This window comes from Meriones unguiculatus, chromosome 14, assembly GCF_030254825.1.
Source record: "Meriones unguiculatus strain TT.TT164.6M chromosome 14, Bangor_MerUng_6.1, whole genome shotgun sequence".
In the NCBI taxonomy this organism is placed as follows: Eukaryota; Metazoa; Chordata; class Mammalia; order Rodentia; family Muridae; genus Meriones; species Meriones unguiculatus.
The window spans coordinates 66,776,233-66,793,407 of record NC_083361.1 but is presented as its reverse complement, the minus strand read 5'-3'; the positions used below and the strand labels follow the sequence as shown (position 1 = coordinate 66,793,407).

The 17,175-nt window shown below is 52.2% G+C and overlaps 1 protein-coding gene across 7 annotated transcripts in view; it reads left to right on the top strand.

Annotated features, from left to right (window-relative positions):
* Positions 1–6,141: 6,141 nt before the first annotated feature.
* Positions 6,142–17,175, top strand: part of Ntrk3 (neurotrophic receptor tyrosine kinase 3) — a 385,009-nt gene continuing 373,975 nt past the window's right edge. For 2 of the 7 annotated variants that reach the window (XM_060367387.1, XM_060367392.1), the window contains exon 1: positions 7,275–8,217. In XM_060367387.1, the coding sequence (XP_060223370.1) occupies positions 7,970–8,217 (248 nt within the window). In that variant the 5' untranslated portion in view covers positions 7,275–7,969. Of the gene's footprint in view, positions 7,054–7,274; positions 8,218–17,175 lie in introns of those variants that run through there. The other 5 variants (XM_060367390.1, XM_060367389.1, XM_060367388.1 and 2 more) reach the window with 4 other exon arrangements.

Below are 17,175 nucleotides of genomic sequence, written 5' to 3'. Positions count from 1 at the left end.
CAGAGAATAGTTAAAAGGAGAGGACTTTGAACAGGGCTGATTATGCATGGTTTTCATGCAGCTTCTAAATTTTATTGCAAGGAAGTAACTGTGAAAGGTAGCTCTGGGCATCAGATGGGGAGGTGTCCAGGTCATCAGCTAGCAGGTGTAAGAACTGGGGTTTGAACTAGATTTGCCTAGTGGTGAACCACATACCTCAGTTCTTCTCAGAAGAAAGAGGGGTAATGCCTCCTAAGAATGGAAGCCTTTTCCTTGACTTTCTATGCGTGAGTAATCATCTGGTCAGTGAATAGATGTTAGTAGTTAAAGAACAATGTGCTAATGGGATGTACAGAGGTCTTGTTTGTCCGTGGCCTATAAGTTGGGATTAGTGGCTGTCATGTGGGTAGTGCTGAATGTACCCGGGTTATTTACCTGTGCTACCATATTGTGATCATGGGTCCCCCAAGTTACAGAAAAGGCAGTGTCAGATCAGAGAAACAAAGTTGCATGCTCAAGGTGACAAGGCCCAGTATGTTCTCAGTGCTAAATGACTGGATTAGTATAGAGCTGGGCCTGAAAGCCAATGTTCTATCCTCTGAGCCAAAGGCTCAGGGCCAGGTCAGGGGGAAGGTGTGATATAGACTCCTCGGTGGGGAGCAGGTGCAGAGAAGGTCAGTGTGGGAGGTGATGATGGTTTAGCAGGAGCCTGGGAGCTGAGCAGGGGTGGGTAGGTTGGCAGAGAAGCATAACAGGGTGCAGTGGGGACCCCAGGAGTTAGAGAGGGCTGAATTGAGGCACAACACCCCTACCACAGTGGCCTCATCCTTCCCTACAAACAAGCAAAGCTTTCTTCTGAACCATGTGCCCCAATTCAGCCCTCTCATTGGCTTTCAACCCCTTCCTAAATGTGTGTTGACTATTCTAGAGATATCATCAAGGTAGGCTCTGAGAAAACATAGGAAGCTACAGGGTCTGTCCCTCCTGGTACCTTCTGGCTCCCTCCTGGCTGAGGACATAGGCATAGGACCCTTGCATGTACGTGGAGAGACAGAAAAATGCAGGGTTGTAGAGCAACTATCCACTTATGTATGACTACAGAGCCCCTTGCCTGTCCTCAGCCCTGATTGGAAAGATCATGAGCCCCAGGATATTTAAATTTTAAAGCCTGGAATATAGAAGGGCGGTTCTTTCAGGGATCAGGAAGGCTACCAGATTCCCCTCTCCATCCCTTTGCCAATCTTGGTTCCCTCTGAAAAGAGAAGACTCTGTCCCTCTGGATGCCCTTGAACTGGATCAATGGAGAGGTAAATGGCTGGATGCTGCTAGGAGTGTCTACAGCAGAGACTGGGTGTGGGTGCAGCTGAAAGCTCAGTGTCCCCCAAGCCTTTTTATTATCTCGAGTTCCTGTCGGTGAGTTGCCAAACCCTCTTTTGAAAAGCTCCCTCCTTTGGCATTTGATTTTGCTTCTTCAGAAACAGAAAACGGAGTGGTAGTGGCTTCTTTCCTGAATGCTCCACCTACCAGCATCGTTTACCTGTTGCTGTCTACAGTAGGCATTTCCTTCCCTGATGCGGCAGAACCTAGGTCCACCGTGACACACTGGCTGGTGGCAGCCACTCTCATGGGTGGCCCCTTCGCACTCTGCGACATTGAATTCTCAGTCTCACCCAATTGTTCACAGCTTACAGGGACTCAGCAAGGGTTGTCTTCCACAGTAGAGACTGATGCCATCTCTTACTCAGCTGGAGTGACAAACAGGTGACCCAAACTGGCATGGGACAGGTTCAAGTACCTGTTGTTCAGGGGGAGATACAGCCTTATGTACTGCGCCTACTTCTCCAGGGACTCAGGACTTGTCAGATACCCCCTGTTGGCACACAATTCTGAGGTTTAGGAGCAGGGCTGCAAGGCATTATGGGTGGTTGCCAGCCTCCCACAGCACTGGCAGTGGGGGCTCACAGGCTTGCCAGGACCTTCTGGGCAACTGTAAATGAGGTGAGCTTTGGGAAGGCAGTGGGTTCCACCATCAGTGGGCTGCTGAAGCTTCCAAACTGGGGCAGTAAAGCCCTTAGGAATGCTCAAAAGGGGCACACAAAAGCCAACATGGTATGCTTACTGTGGGGCAGTCATTGTTCAAAGCACCTTACTCCATTATCTCTTGACCACCTTATGAGTTAAAGACTGTTACTGAAGTGGAAATTGAGGCATAGAGCCTATCTCACAGACACTTAGGCGAGGTAAGTTCAACTCTTGGTGAGTGACATGATGCTATATTGAGTCTCTTCGGAGTTTGTTACTCCTTGGGTCCCCAGAGTTGGATCACTGGGAGCCTGTGGGATTTAAAGCCATTGAAGAACTTGAATGCACTGCCACATCCGGAGCAGGGAAGATCTAGAAAGCTGTGACTCTGAAGTAGGAGGAAACAACTGAGGTGCTCTGCTCAGGTAAGAGGCAGGAGAGAGGCAGTCGGCCCTGTGTCTTGTAGAAAAGATGGTGTGTTCAATCTCAGCACTAAAATGGAAGCTTTAGAGGGGCTGGCTTCATCATTTCAAAACGAAGATGAGCCAACGCATAGGGCTGCTTGAAACAGCACAGGAGGCTTTGGGTGACACTGAACTGCCTGTCCCCAAGGATGGGGACAGTGGGGAACAGAATATGTGGCAGAGGAAATTTCTGTACCAAGTAGGGTGGCTCTGGGTGATGTGTGAGGTTGTTTCAGCCAAGGTAGGCTGTGGGTCTGACCTTCATGGTAGATAGAACAGGGGTGCAGGGTCACCCAGGCTTCAGCAGGAGAATCAAGAAATCTATCAAGGAATTTTCTTCAACAGACAGGAGCAAGGGACAAGGACACTCTCCACCAGATCAGCAGGTAGCCCCAACCTCCTAGGAGATGTTTGTCCAAGATCTTGGAATTTGAATCAGGGTCCTGAACTGGGGTGTCCTATGTTTATATTTTACTGCTCTGTAGGATTACTTTGATGCTTAACTTGTCTACCATCACAGGTTTGCTTTCAGCATCCAGGTGTGGCTGAAGTGTTCTCCTTGGCCTCTGACCTTACGAATAGCATTGCATGTTCTTAGTCTTCAACCAGCCCTCTCGCACTGGCATCTTGAGCAGCCATCTTCCTATAGCACTAGAGGAGTTCTGTTTCTTCCACATAGCTCTTCAGAAGAGCAAGTTCTTCAGAGCCCAGTCTTCCCATTGTCTTCTCAGGAACTCCTCTCAGTTGATACTCAGAACCACAGCTCCCTTCTCGGCTCCCACTTAGAGACTGGATCCTAAATCTGCTCAAGCTAGAAAGCTGTGCAGGAGTGTGTGTGGATCCACCATGCTTAGGGGCTAACTACATCCCAGAAATATGGCCACTGACCCAGAAGTGTGGGTCCTTTGGAAAAGGGGATGTGGCAAGGTGAAAAAGGTGACCAGTGAGTGAGTGTGTGTGTGTGTGTGCGTGTGTGTGTGTGTGTGTGTGTGTGTGTGGTGGGATTCCTAGAAAGTAGTGCTTGCTGAGGTCAGCATGCCATATCTTTTGCTTTCTGGATTTCTACTCCCTTCCTAGATACAGGGACTTTGAGCTGCCTTGAATCCCTCTTCAACAATCAAGCAGAAGTTCCAAGCATTCAGACATCTGGAGCAGGTTCCTTTAAGAGACATGTGTTTGATTTCTGTGGGTATACAGAGAGGAGAGGAGAGCTTCTGTATCCTGTTAGGTAGCCCTATCTGACCTATGAGGTTGTAGACTTCCTTGGAACCTTTGGAAGCCCTTGGAATCTTTTTTTGAACCTTTGTATCTGCCTTGCTGTGAAAGCTTTCTAGAGCTTTACCTTATACAGAGAGAAACAAACAAACTTTGTTCATTCTTGTCTCTTCTTGGTCAGCAGGGAAGGGCGATGGTAGTGGTGTGCACTGTTGAGCTTCCTCATTTAGGAAACTCCATCTGGCAGCAGAGAAGATGGGGACAGATTATCCTGATTGTCTGGATGCTGAGATGAGTCATATCTCCAGGACACAGAGGCCACATACTGGGAATTCAGGATGATATGACAAATCATTCTTCCTTGTCAACTAGGACATTCTTAGCAAGATGATAAGATACCCCAAATGCTCTGGGTACCTGTTGACTGAGGGGGGGGGCTGTCTAGGCCAGGGACTTTGTCCTCTTCCTGCACCCAACTCTGGCTTTCTTTGGCTGGTTTTCTGTGGGCTGTAGGAGCTCTATTGGCAGTAAAAGTTTAAAGGTCTGCTGTGTGTGTGTGTGTGTGTGTGTGTGTGTGTGTGTGTGTGTGTGTGTGTGCGCAAGTGTATGTGCATGCACATGTGTGTGGAGTCCAGAAGGTGACATCTGGTATTTTCCTTGATTGCTTCCTACCTTATCTATTTATTTATTTATTTATTTTTGAGACAGGGTCTCTCAGTGATTCCTCCTGGCCAGCAAGAGCCAGAGGTCCTCTTATCTCCACCCCCACCACTGAGCATTGCTAAATCCATTTAAAAAAAAAAAATGTGTGCTGAGTCTTCACGCTCCTGTAGTCAATACTTTATTGATGACAGCCATCTTGCCAGGCCCAAAAGTTCTGGTTTTTTTGCAAGCACCGAAGATACTCAGCTCATTTCATTCTAACTGGATGCTACTGTGAACCCACGTGAAGTCCCTTTTCTTTTCCAATGTCCCTTCACCCAAGGCTGTCTCCCTACCCCTATACACCTGTCAACCACCTGGAGAACTTCTTTCTTTAATTTTAATTTTATTTTTATGTTAATCACAGGTTGTTTACTTTGTATCCCAGCCATAGCTCCCTCCCTCATTGCCTCCCTATCCTACCCAGAGAACTTCCTGAAATGTTTAGTCTGTGAAGTATCTGGTGGAACCTAAGGAGCTGTATTATCACAAAGCTCTCAGGGACTGTGGACATCACCAGTTAGAGGAGAGCAAAGCTCTGGCTCAGTGTGGCCATTTTTTGGGCGTGAAAGCCAGCCTAGGCCCAGACTGCAAGCCCATTTGTCCATGCTCTTCCAATAGCAGTCTATCTACATACAAAAAGAGCCTTCTTCACCTTAAGCATTGCTTCTCTCAGAGCTCCTTCAAGCCTCAAGCACCCGATCTTACACCCTCCCCACTGTCAAGAGTGAAAGACCTCTTGTCCCATCAAAGCCCCCTGCTTTATAGTCTGGATTTTCACTGTCTGAGGAGGTTTCGTTTTTAAACGTAACTTATGGATAGCTACACTTCTTTGCAGGAAGTATTAAGAATCATCCCTGTCTTTAGAGAAGATGGGTAGAGCACCCTTTAAGATACGACGATGTTTTGCTCCTTGTTGGAGCTCTGCTAAATCCAAACAGACAGTGAGCTACTCATCTCCCCTGGGATGGCCTGAGAAATGCACCGTTTTTCCTTTTCTCTTTCCCAAGACAGGCCAAGCTCCAGTGTGTTGGCTACACCTTAATCTCCCTGCCTCCCAGAGAACCCTAAGTCACTCAGAGTGCCACTTGAAGTGTCAGGGAGATTCCCAGTGGACAAGGACACCAAGGACTGGCCTGGGGCCAGTAGAAACTGGTTGAGCGCTGTCTCCACTCTGTCCCCTCCTGCTGGCGGGAGGGCAAAATGCCATCCTGGGGGATAAGACCATTATGGCGACAGGGTGTAAAAGTCTCACTGGGGCCAAAGGAAGGCAGAAAGAATATAATGGGAAGTCGGAGAAACTGCCTTTTATAGACATGCTCTTTTCTTTCTCCCCTTTAATCCAAGTTCACTCCCAGCGAGAAAGTGTTCCGGCAAGACATCGGGCCTGTCTGTCGGTGGCATTAGAGGCAGGCCGTGGCACTGCAACACCCCTTCCCCCATCTTGCCTGCAAGTTGCATGACCTGCATTGGAATCCACAGGGGGCGGGGGAGAATCCCTTTCAGATCCTGGATGCAGTTGAATTCAATGTATTTTACTTCCTTGCCTGCCCTCACCCAAGCTCGGGGAGGAGAGCGCTGCTTTCTTCTGCGTGTGAATGCTGTAGTGTGTCTGCCTGCTCGGACTCCTCTAACCCTTTCTTCTCCCCCCCCCTTTTTTTTCCACAGCAAAATCTCAGGCTTTCTCAGGAAACAGCTTGCGTTCGGCATATTTACATTTACATTTTATTTTTTTTTAAAACAATCCTATTAACGTAAAAAGCGGGGAGTACACTTCGTTCCTGACCGGGTCTAAACTTGCCTCGAAGGCTGCACCTGTTTTGAGCCCTTACTAGGAAGGGGTGTTTGTGGGGGAGGGACAGAGGGAGGCTCTGCGCCCCCCAAATCTGGAGAAAGAAGTCCGCCCGCCCCCTCACCCGGCTGCCAGCTCAGCGCACCCGAGGGCTGAGCCCAAGAAGCCGGCCTCTAGCGGTGCTGGCGTGGCGCTTGCCAAAAATGCCCTTTGCATCTCAATTTCCCGGCCGGCCGTTTCTTTCGGTTGCATCGCTCTCCCTGGGCCACCTCGATTCCGCCAGCTCGGTCCTGCAGGCGCCCCTTCCCTCCCTCCCCGTTCCCTGCTCGCCCAAGGCGAAACCCAAAACGCACCACCAAGAGGAGCAGCGGGCTCGGGGGCACCTAGAGTGCTATGCCCCGCAGTCCCCTCCCCTGCCAAGCCCAGCTCCCGGGACTCTCCATTACCCAAACGAGTGTCATTCAGAGCTAGGTCTGCACCTCTGCGGCCGGCATCCCTGGCTGCCTCGCTCGGGTTCCCGTGCGCTCCCGTCCCCCGTCACTGTCCGCGAGCTCGTGCCCCTCACCCAGGCTGGGGAGCACCCCGGGTCACCTCGGCCGTGCTCGTTTCTTCTCCTCCCGCGGAGGAGATTGCAGCAAAAAACCGGGCAGCACGAGGGCCAAAAAGTGGAAAGGAGAACGCCTTTCGTGTCGCGCCGCCGCCTCGCCAACTCTCCCTCCCCAAGGCGGACCCTCGGAATCCCAACTGCAACTTTTTCCCTTCCGTCTCGGTTTCCCCTCGGCTGCGGGGAGAGGGCGCGGGGCCGCTAGGCGTGGAGCGGGCGGGCGGCCGCGCGGCTGCGGGTGGCGGTACCGGCGAGAGCCTAGAGTCGCCGAGTGGGTGGGTGGGTGGGGAAGCAGGAGGGAGAGGACGGGCGGGGAGGGAGGGAGAAGGGAGAGAGAGAGAGAGAGAGAGAGAGAGAGAGAGAGAGAGAGAGAGAGAGAGAGAGAGAGAGAGAGAGAGAGAGGTGTGGGGAGGGGAGGGAGGGGGAGATTCCGCTCTCCTGCCTCTCCCAGCCCGGGCGGGGGGCGGGGGGGGGGGAGGAGGAGGCCGCGACGAGGGAGGGGAGGAGGGAGGGGAGGAGGGAGGGAGGGAGCCGAGGAAGACGCTCCGATAACCCGTGCGTTTCGTAAGGCTCGGAGCACTTGTACATTTCTGCAGGCGCGTAGCGAGCCATTCGCGGCGGCTGCTGCAGCTCCGACTGCATCTTCCTCCTCCTCCTTCCTCCGGCTCCACGCGCGCGCGTGTGTGTGTGAGTGTGTGCGAGTGTGTTTTGCAGGTGTGTCCGTTTTCATTCTGCCCAGGAGGTGGGACTTGGTGACTTTAGCACCATTTTTTTTTCTTTTTCTTTTTCTTTCTTTTTTTTTATCATCATTTTTGCCTTCCCACCGTCTGTGGTCGGTCGTAACCCTGCAAAGTCTCGGAGTCGGAGAGCGCGCCTCGCTTCAAGAGCTCCTGGACCCCGCAAGCCGGCGAGCGCCGAGCCGGCCACCATGCCGGGCAGACCGCGCCACTAGGCGCACCCCGCGGCTCCTACCCGGCGGCGGCGGCGGCGGCGGCGGCGGCGGCGGCGATGGTTTCCGACGCCGAAGGATTTTGCATCTGATCGCTCGGCATTTCAAAGGCAGAGGCCCCCCTCCCCCTTCCCCCCTCCCTCGCCGTCTTTGTTTCCTTCCCCCCCCCTGCTCTCCCCACTCCCCCCACCCCACCCCCCCTCTCCTCTCCTCCTCCTCTTTTTTAGAAGCAGCGATCGGAGATGGATGTCTCTCTTTGCCCAGCCAAGTGTAGTTTCTGGCGGATTTTCTTGCTGGGAAGCGTCTGGCTGGACTATGTGGGCTCCGTGCTGGCTTGCCCTGCAAATTGTGTCTGCAGCAAGACTGAGATCAATTGCCGGCGGCCGGACGATGGGAATCTCTTCCCCCTCCTGGAAGGGCAGGATTCAGGGAACAGCAATGGGAACGCCAGCATCAACATCACGGACATCTCAAGGAATATCACTTCCATGTAAGTCAGGCGGCTGCCCAGCCCCCCCCCTCCTCCCCCAAGCTCCGCGTCTCCCTCTTGCCCGCCCGCGGCCCCGGAACCGGCCCTGCGCTCCCTAGCTCGCCTCTGCTCGCAGCCCGCCGGGCGCGCGTCAGGCTCGCCTTGGCTCGGGAGATGCTGTAGGGCTGCGTGTTCCAGGTGACTCCATCGCTAGCCAGGCGTGTTCCGAGGGGGCTGGTGGGTACCTCTCTCTGGAGAGGACCCTTCCGGGCGGCGGGCACCGGGGGACCAAGCTCCTGTCCCCGCCCCCACCCTCGGCCGGCTCGTTTCGAGGGTTCTTTGCCCCCCACTAAATAGCAACAGTTTGGCCACGCTCAAGTGGAATAAAGTAGAGGCGGCTCGGTTTCCTGACAGGCGGTGGCAGATAGCGGTGGCGGCAGAGGCAGTGCTTAGCCGGCGAGGGAAGGTGACAGATAGGGATTTGCTTGACAACCAGTCTAGATTTTTTTTTTTTAACTGTTTCCTTTTGGAGACAGCAAAACATGCCAATAAGTAAACAAGTTGGGAGCTAGCTGCTCCCGAGGAGACTTCGGACGAATTTAGGCGGTCATGGATGCCTACCTCTGGTTTTCCTTAACCTCCCCGCCCCCCGCCCCCCGCCCTCTCCAACCCCATTTTGGGCATTTCCGAGACACCCCCTTCCACCTTTTCCCACCCTCATCTGCATCTGGGCGCCTACAGACCCTTTCCTGGCTTGGGCGTCCATAACCGCCTAGGATAATTGTGAGTCAAGCTGCTGGAGAAGAGAAGAGGGGACCAGTGTTTTGGGAAGGAGGTTTCTTCCACAATTCTGCGGTTCCGTTTATTTCAAAAATCGAACTCTGGCTTTTGCCCTGTTTGCCCCGTCTGAGTGGGACCTGTGGTAGTGGCCCTGTTCTTTTCTTGTTGTTGTGTTTCTTTGGTAGGGATGGGGGCCGGAGGCCTGTGAGGGAGCTAGAGGAAGAGCTCCGGCACCAGGAGCCTTTCTTTCATCCCTCAGCCAGGTGACCACCACCTCCTCTCCTCCCCGCTGCCCTGAGAAGGGTGTGGATGGCCTTGGGATGTTCAGAGGACAGATCGCTGCTTTCTGTCCCAGGGCTCCCATCCCTTGGGAGCTCCAGAATTGGCTGGGATGTTGGTCAGGCTCGAGGGAGGCATCTAGGGTGGCTCTCTGCCTTGGGGACAGAGCAGAGCTAGAAGGGACCCAGTGTGCTACCGAGACTGCCTTCCCAGTGTCCGCCTTCTCTTTGCTCCAGCCATTGCCTCAGGGCTACAAAGCCTGAAGGAGTTGCAGTCTTGCTCTCTCCAAAGCCCCCCAGCCCTCTTGGCTTAAGGGAGACAGCTTGTGTTCTCGCAGCTGACACTTTGAGGGAGATGGACAGCCCCAGGAGAAGTCCCTGACTCCTGGTCCAGGGAACAAACCTGACCCATATCTTAGCTTTGCTATCCACTCCTTACTACCTCCAGGCTGGCCAAGGATGATCAGATAGGCAGCCAAGGGGAAAGGGAAGGGAGAGGAGGGCAAGGGAAGAGCCTCTACCCCCTTGCAGGCCATGGTGTCTGCCCAGAATCTGAGGATGCTGGGAACAAGGTCTGGAGGGAGAAGCTCAGACTTGGAAGTGTACCATCTGAGGGCCCCTGGGTGTAGGGATGGAGGGAGGGAGCTTACTGGCTTGTGCTCCAGAGCTGGACATGGAGATTTTCAGGTGATTGGATGTGGCAAGGGTTGGAGAGTTTGAGAGCCAGTGAGCTGTGTCTGGCTTGTTCTCTGCATCAAGGATGTGTATATCCTCGGGAACCCTCAGGGAGGCAGGGTTGTTCACAATCAGATAGGCTCTTTATGGTCACACAGAAGTGTCACGTCTCTAAAAATGAGGCTTGGGAAGCAGTTCCTTAAGAAGGAGTGGGGTTGGTCTTTCCTGGAGACATTGGTGGAAGAAGGGGCATAGTTGGCCTCTTGCTCCCTTCTGGCATTAGAGGATCCCAGGAGAGTGCCTATGGAGATCTGAGTCCGAGATAGGAGTCCCTCTGTGTGTGGTGAACTCTCTCCTAAATCCACCTGACACCAAAGAGTAAGTGGTAGGGAAGGTCAGAGGTCAGGGGTTGGATGACCCTTCTTCATCCCATCTTTCCCCTAGTGTCCTGTTATGTTTGTGTCTGGTATTGACTAAACTCAAGGACTTAGGCTCCTAATCCAGAGGTGGAGAGCCTCAAAGTAGGAGAGGAGCCATGCTCATCCAGGGAAGAACATGCCCTTGTTCCCATAATGGTAGACTAAGGGGGAAAGTAGACTTTCCCAGGCCCATGATCTGATTCTAGCGTTGAATACTGCTCTGTCTGACCTACATCTCAGGCCCCCAACCCAAGGCCTACTGGAAGAGGTGGGGCTTGAAGGCAGAGAGGATCACAAAGCAGGGGAGGGCCCCACCTTTGTGTGGCCTGGAAGAATGTCCTCATGTTTCTAGAAATGCAGGGTCAGGAGGGGGCCTGCGAGCCTGAAGCTCTGGGTGATGGCATGCCTTTGGACAGATTCTGGGCATGGAGGGATGGCTTCTCGGGCTCTTCTAAAGTATCGTCCTCTCTCCGAGAGTGAACTCTTTGTGCTGAGTTTTTAGACAGACAAGGTTTGTTTCCGTGTGACCCTAATTCTTGTGCTGCCTTTCAGAGTGGTGGCTGTACCCATGCAGAGCTTTGGGTAGAAGAGACTTCCTCCTTAGCCCCCTTGTTAATAGAGGAGGAAATCGGCTGCAAGGCATCAGGGCAGACTGTGGGACTCTCCTCTATCTAGTCATAGTCCAGTTGCTCCAAGGAATCCTTCCCCTACCCCCCACAATCCTTTCTCCCTTCTGTTCTCTTTCTGTTCAAAAGAGCAGCCTTTTTTTTGCTACTGTAGCTCTTAATATACTATGTACTCATCCAGAGGAGCCCATGTGCAGCCACACCCAACCAGGCTTTGACGTCACAAAGGCAGGAGGGTGGTGGCCAAGATGGTGGGTTGTCTAGGCTGCCTCCTTAGGCCGGGTCTACAGAGTTGCATTGGCTTGGGATGGTGTGTCTTTTGAACAGTTGAAAGAAGATGGATGCAGAGAGGGTGGCATCTCTGGGCCAGATGTTCTTGAGATCGGTTGACTGGGCTTGCAAAGACCATGTACTCTTGGCTGGGGTACTGAGCTGCCATCTGTATATCAGCCCGGGCTGTCACAGGGTTCCAAATATTTGGCAGGTTTCTAGTTCCTCTATTTCCCTTTCCCTCAGAGACTTTGTGCTGACCGAAGGGTCATCTGGTGCCCCTGATCTCTAGGCTACTTGATTTTTTAAGGACTAAGGTGGGTGACACAGCCTTGACAAAGGCCAGTGAGAACTGGGGTCCCAGCTAAAGTATGAACCAGGACCGTAAAGGGTCCAAGGCGTTAGTAGTAAACAAAGTGTTCGGAGGCCCAGGATTGGGGTTAAGCCTGAGAGAGGTAGGCAGAGGTGAAACAGGCCTTGGATATTCAATTTTAAAGGGAAGAGGGTATATTTCTAGGAGGAAAGCTGGGGCCCTGGACGTACTTGGTGGCAGGATTTTACACTGAGGTCAGGTTATTGGAGGGTGTCAGCATCTCCCCACAATCCAGCACCCCCTGCTCCAGCATGTCAAGCAGGCTAAGCCTACTTAGTGCCCCCTGGGGCCATGGACATCAGCTCTGAGGCTACCTGGGAACTGAGAACAGGATAGTCTAGGCAAATTTAGTGGAGCCAGTGGTCGTGGCTTTGTGGCTGCTTATGTGGTGGGCCCAGGAGGGCTGAGCTGAAGTCTGGGAGATTCCTTAGGGTTCTGCAGGGTTTCAGCTGCTCTTTGTGCCCTGCCAGACTCTGTCAAGATGACCCTCCATATCTGGAAAGGACGATGACCCTGCTCCAGAGGAGTCTTGGGTACATGGTATATGAGTAGCCATGGTCCTTCCTGCTATGTCCCTTAACCAGTATCATGACATTTTCACTGTGACCTGAGGTTCCTAACTTTGGTGCTCCACTGAGTGGCACTTGCGGGGATCATGTGCCTTTGGGAAACAGTGGCAGGCTAGCAGTCAGAAAAGAACAGGGTACAGTGAGTTATAACCCAGCCTTTCTCATCTGCCTTGAGATGTCCTGGAGGGCTGCAGCCACTCAGAGCCTGTAAATCAAACTATGAATCCAGGCCATGGGTGAAAGTGTTCCTTCCAACTTGGACATCTGCCACCTCAGCACCAGGAAACATACCCCAGGAGGCTTAGCCAGGCCTCTTTTAAGGGCCTCTCTTGTGGGATTGGAGTGACCCTGTGATACCACCAAGAGGAGGGCATAGGCGTGTCCGCACTGTCTGTGAGCGACTGTTCCCCATCGCCTTCCCCACTTCTAGAAAAGGCAGGCCAATCAGAACTTGGCACAATTTGTGACACAGGACACAATCTGTCATCAACTTCCCCGACCAAACACCACACTTCAGACTGTTTCAGGGTCCTCAGCTTTTTCTTAGAGGTTGGACAACCGACTCTATGACCTCCAGTCCCACCCCTGGGCTCAGGCGGAGAGGAGATGCCCTTGCAGAGATGTGATTCTTCTGCTGGAGGGAGGCCTCCACTGTGTGTGAGAAAGCATTAGAACATCTATCTCAAATTATTCTCGCCTACAGCAGGAGATATTTAATATTTAATGTATAGATTGGATATATCTAAGCATGTAATAATTTAATAAATATGGGTGTTTGGTGTTGCAAGATGTATTTTTTTTATTGCTAAATCATGCATAATCAGAATAACATGGTGCCCTTGTTGTGAGTGGAAGACCCTGAGTTTGGAGAGGACTGGCCAGGAGAAGTGACTCTGAGTCGGGTTCTCCCACTCTTCCACTCAGTGCTTGGCTGAAGGCATCTGTACGGATAGAGGAGATGGAAGATGGGACCAGGCTGAGTGGGTCCAGGTGGCTCAGGTCTCTACCTCAGTGCCCAATGCTGGCAACACCCCTTCCAGGAGCCAGGCCACTACTCAAACGATGCCTGATGCTGTGGACTCACCTACCAGACATTTGTATCCAAAGTCCCACTCTGCAGTCGGCTTATTTTTGCAAGAGCCGTTTGAGTCATATAAGTGGGGCTGATTGTTCCCATTTTACAGATTCACCAAACAAAAACAAGAGCAGAGCTAGAGTTGCCGGTGATTGAATTTCCATGGACCTTTCCATGGAAAGAACCAGAGCCAGAGGTGTTGGAACAGCTGTGTGCCTCCACTGCTGGTCTGGCCCTGTGGCTCCATTGTCCTTGGGCTGACCCTTTCTTTAGCTTGATAGCCTATTGGCCTATTTCCCTAAAGGGAAATGTGGAGGGCTTTGCACTAGGAAGCTTTTTTGACCATAGAGCAGCATTACAGAACCACTGTGCTCTGAGGGACTTGGAGAGGGCAGCCGAGTGTCATGCTTCTGGCCCAAGCCTGGCTTGGATAGAGGTTAGGTTACCCAGATCTGCCAGTGATCTGGTGTGATAGCTCAGCCAGAGTCAGTTGCTGTTCTCTGACCCATACTCTGGCCTCTGCTTTGGAAAACATCCCCTTGGGTGGCTAGACATGGGTGCAGGCTTCCTTCTGAGGGCCTGTGTCATCAAGAGTGAGGACTCAAGTGGTTCTGCCCAGTGAGAGTTCTCTGGAGTCTTCCTAGGGGAGAATCCCCAAAGTTTCTGGTTCTCTTGAGGGTAAGGTGAAGCTTCCCAGAAGTTGGAACTGGAGGGCCTGGAAGGTTGTAGGCAGGCTTCCCCCATGTTCCCAAGGGTTCAGGGCCATCAGAACAAGGGACTCAGCTGGGTTACCCAGAGTAGTGGGAGACTTCTCTTCCTGGTGGCACTCCAGGTGCTGCTGTGGCCTCCTGTACCAGCCTGCTTTCTGTTTGGGGGACTTCGTCAGAGCCAGAACTTCCCCCGTGCCTGTGCCTCCCTCTGGGGTAATGTTTCCAAATTCAGGGTCCCCAGAGGGCAGCAACTATGTGAAGCTGGCAGCCCCGGGGCTCCTTGCAGCCTGCAGCCCACGCCAATTAGAAATAAACTCAACGAGGGCTCTGCGGAGCTATTTCCATGGATGGCTGGGGAACAGGGCTTTCAGCAGGTTGGAAGTCTTTTCCCCTGGCCTCAACTTCTGTCTCTGGTGCCCTTGCCTGGCTTGTTCCACCACAAAGGGTCATCTGGTTTAGGGTGGTTGAGGATTCAGGAGTTCATCATCAGACATGGAGATCTGGGCAATTTCTCTTTCCCACTGCTCTTCCCAGACTGGCTTCTCTCTAGCTGTGGACACATCCCTTTGTTCCCATGGGCCTTAATTTCCTTATCTGCAAGATAAAGATAATAATAACTAACATAAGAGAGCACTGTTAAAACTCAGTCTTCTGCATCACAGCCTGGTGAAAAGAAAACTGTCAATACACGATCACTAATAAGAGCCAGCTCTTACTGAGTGCTCAGTAAGTGATCACAGTATTAAGTGCAAGATAAATTATTGTAGTTATCATTTATTCGACACTTACTGTATCCTAGACACGGTTCCAACCCTGTGAATCAAATATACACCAGTCCTGTTTACAGACGGGAAACTGAGTCTAAAGGAGGAACTCAATTCCACACAGCCAGTAAGTGTTTAAATAGTCTGGAATTTAAATATTAAGTGAATTTTCTATATTATTTTGTATGCTATAGATGCATAAGTGTATGTGATTGCACACATAAATATACAGGTACACACATGTGACTATTTTACTATTGTGATTAATTAATAACAAAATAGGAGGATGGACATGGAAGTCAAGGAGGTCCTCACGGCTTTAGTTCATATCCTTCTGGTTCCCTGGGTGAGAACTGCTCTGGCTGGTATTGCATGAAAAGCCAGTGGGGGGGGGATTGGGAGGATGGTGTTTATTGAGGAACAAAGTCTTAACCAGACCTCTAACAGAGACTGAGGCTTTGGTTTCTCCCCCTGGTCGGTTGCATGGAGCCTGTGTCCTACCCACCCTTCTTGCAGGCATCCTTGTCTTCCCCTCGTTGTCCTGGCCTCTGAGGTCTATGGACTCCATGGTAGCCCAGGTGCATGATGAGGCTGGCAGGGATTCCGGAGCAGTTTGCCGGGCAGTGGTCATCTCCTTTCTGGGTCAAAGCTTGATTATTAGGCCAGCGTTCCTGGTGCTCATGGCCAGGGAGAACCTGGAGAGGGGAGGCTCTTAGAGATGTAGGGTATCAGAGCAGTCTTTGGATGCAGGCAGAAGATGTGTGCTGGGGAATTTGAAGAGCTGGTCAGCAGGAGTTGAAAGCTGATGTTGGGATTATCATTCTCAAAGGGGGACTTTCAGATGTCCCTGGGTTTCCATCTTACTGCCCCAGTGAGTTAGTGGTCTTCACTCCTTCCAGCCCCTTTCTCTTGGTGGACTTTCCATCCTTCTTGCTCAGAGGTACTGTCTGCCTCCCGTAGGGATAAGCCATGACCATGAGAGATGGCAACCACTGTCCCCATGGAGACAGCTGGAGGGTCCTGTAAAAACATTGCTGGGTACACCCTATTGCTGCTGACCCCTGAGTGTATGACTTTGCCATGTGATAGAACCTCTTGGGCCCCAGTTTCTACCCTTGCAGTGGGGTCAGCTAGCTCTCTTCTGCAGGGTCGAGGGGCACTGTTAAATGATGGTATGACTGACCTGCCTTCTCAGGCTCGGAGAGAAGCCTAGTGCCCTGTTGGTTGTTTCTATTTCTGGATGATTGGGAGGATTTGAATTAGGAAGAAGATCAAGACTTTGAACCATAAATCAGGAAAAGGAGGTGGGGAATAATTTGGGCTAAATCCAATTTTTCAGAGGAAGAACTTGGCAGACAGATGAATTGATATGCCCCAGCCCAGTGAGCTAGGAGCTCAAAACAGACAAGGAAGCTGCTCTAGGTCTCCTCCCCCTGCCCTTTAGTGTCTGCACCAGAGGCTCAGGGATTGCAGGAACAGGAAAGATTCGTGAGTTTCCCCAGAGAGGGAGAAACGAAGGGAGCAGTTTTAGCCTCAAAGTCGTAACAGCGGCTGCCTGAAGCAGTACACTGTGCTGTGCGTGCGCATCTGGGGGCGTCTTCGTACGCACACAAGTGCCTCTCCTTGGTGTTCCCGGCTCATCACGTCTGAGGTTGCTGTAAACAAACCTTAAAGCCTGCTGGCTTCCTGCTTGCCGAGGTTGTCTGAGTGTAGACTCCTGGTGGCCACCAGAGGGCAGCATGACGCACGCGTCGAGCCTTGGCTGGTGGTTTCACCGGGAGAGAGCAGGAGCTGGGAGAGTGGCAAGTGGATTGACAGTCTGAGCTTCTGGAGCCTGGCAGGAGTCAAGGCTAAGCTTCTGACTGGGACGGCTTCTCTGTATACGGCCCTTACTCTCCTTATATCTGGGCCGTCCCGGGATGTGAAGCTCCCAACCCGGGTGTTTTGGCTTAGGAGTCAGTAGCTACCTGGGAGGAAGCTGTCCTCATCTCCATCCCGGAAGCAGCAGGAGGGAGCAGAGTTCTGGCGTAGACAATGGAAATGAACTAAAGGGACATATGTTCCCGCCTAGAAGAATCCCAGGCTTGATGGATACACAGAAAGTTGGTAGTGACACTGGGGCCAGGGGCTTGGAAGAAGTAAGCTTTACACATCCGTTTGCTCAGGCTGTTGGCTCTGGGGGCCTGAGCGTGAGAATAGCTTTCACCTTCCCCTGCCCTCCAACTCAAGTTTGACAACTACCGAATGCCAGGCAGAAGCTCCGTAAACACAATACGCTATCATTTTCCAGAGAGGGGAGCTTGGTGGTGTCTATTAATCCTTGGGTGTGCTTCCCTGGGTGACAGTGTGCACGAGTGAGTATGAAAACGTCTCGCTAACGGGCCCCATGTTAGTGGTTGCCTGCTCTCAGTGAGACCCACTGGTCCTTCTCTGTCCCAGG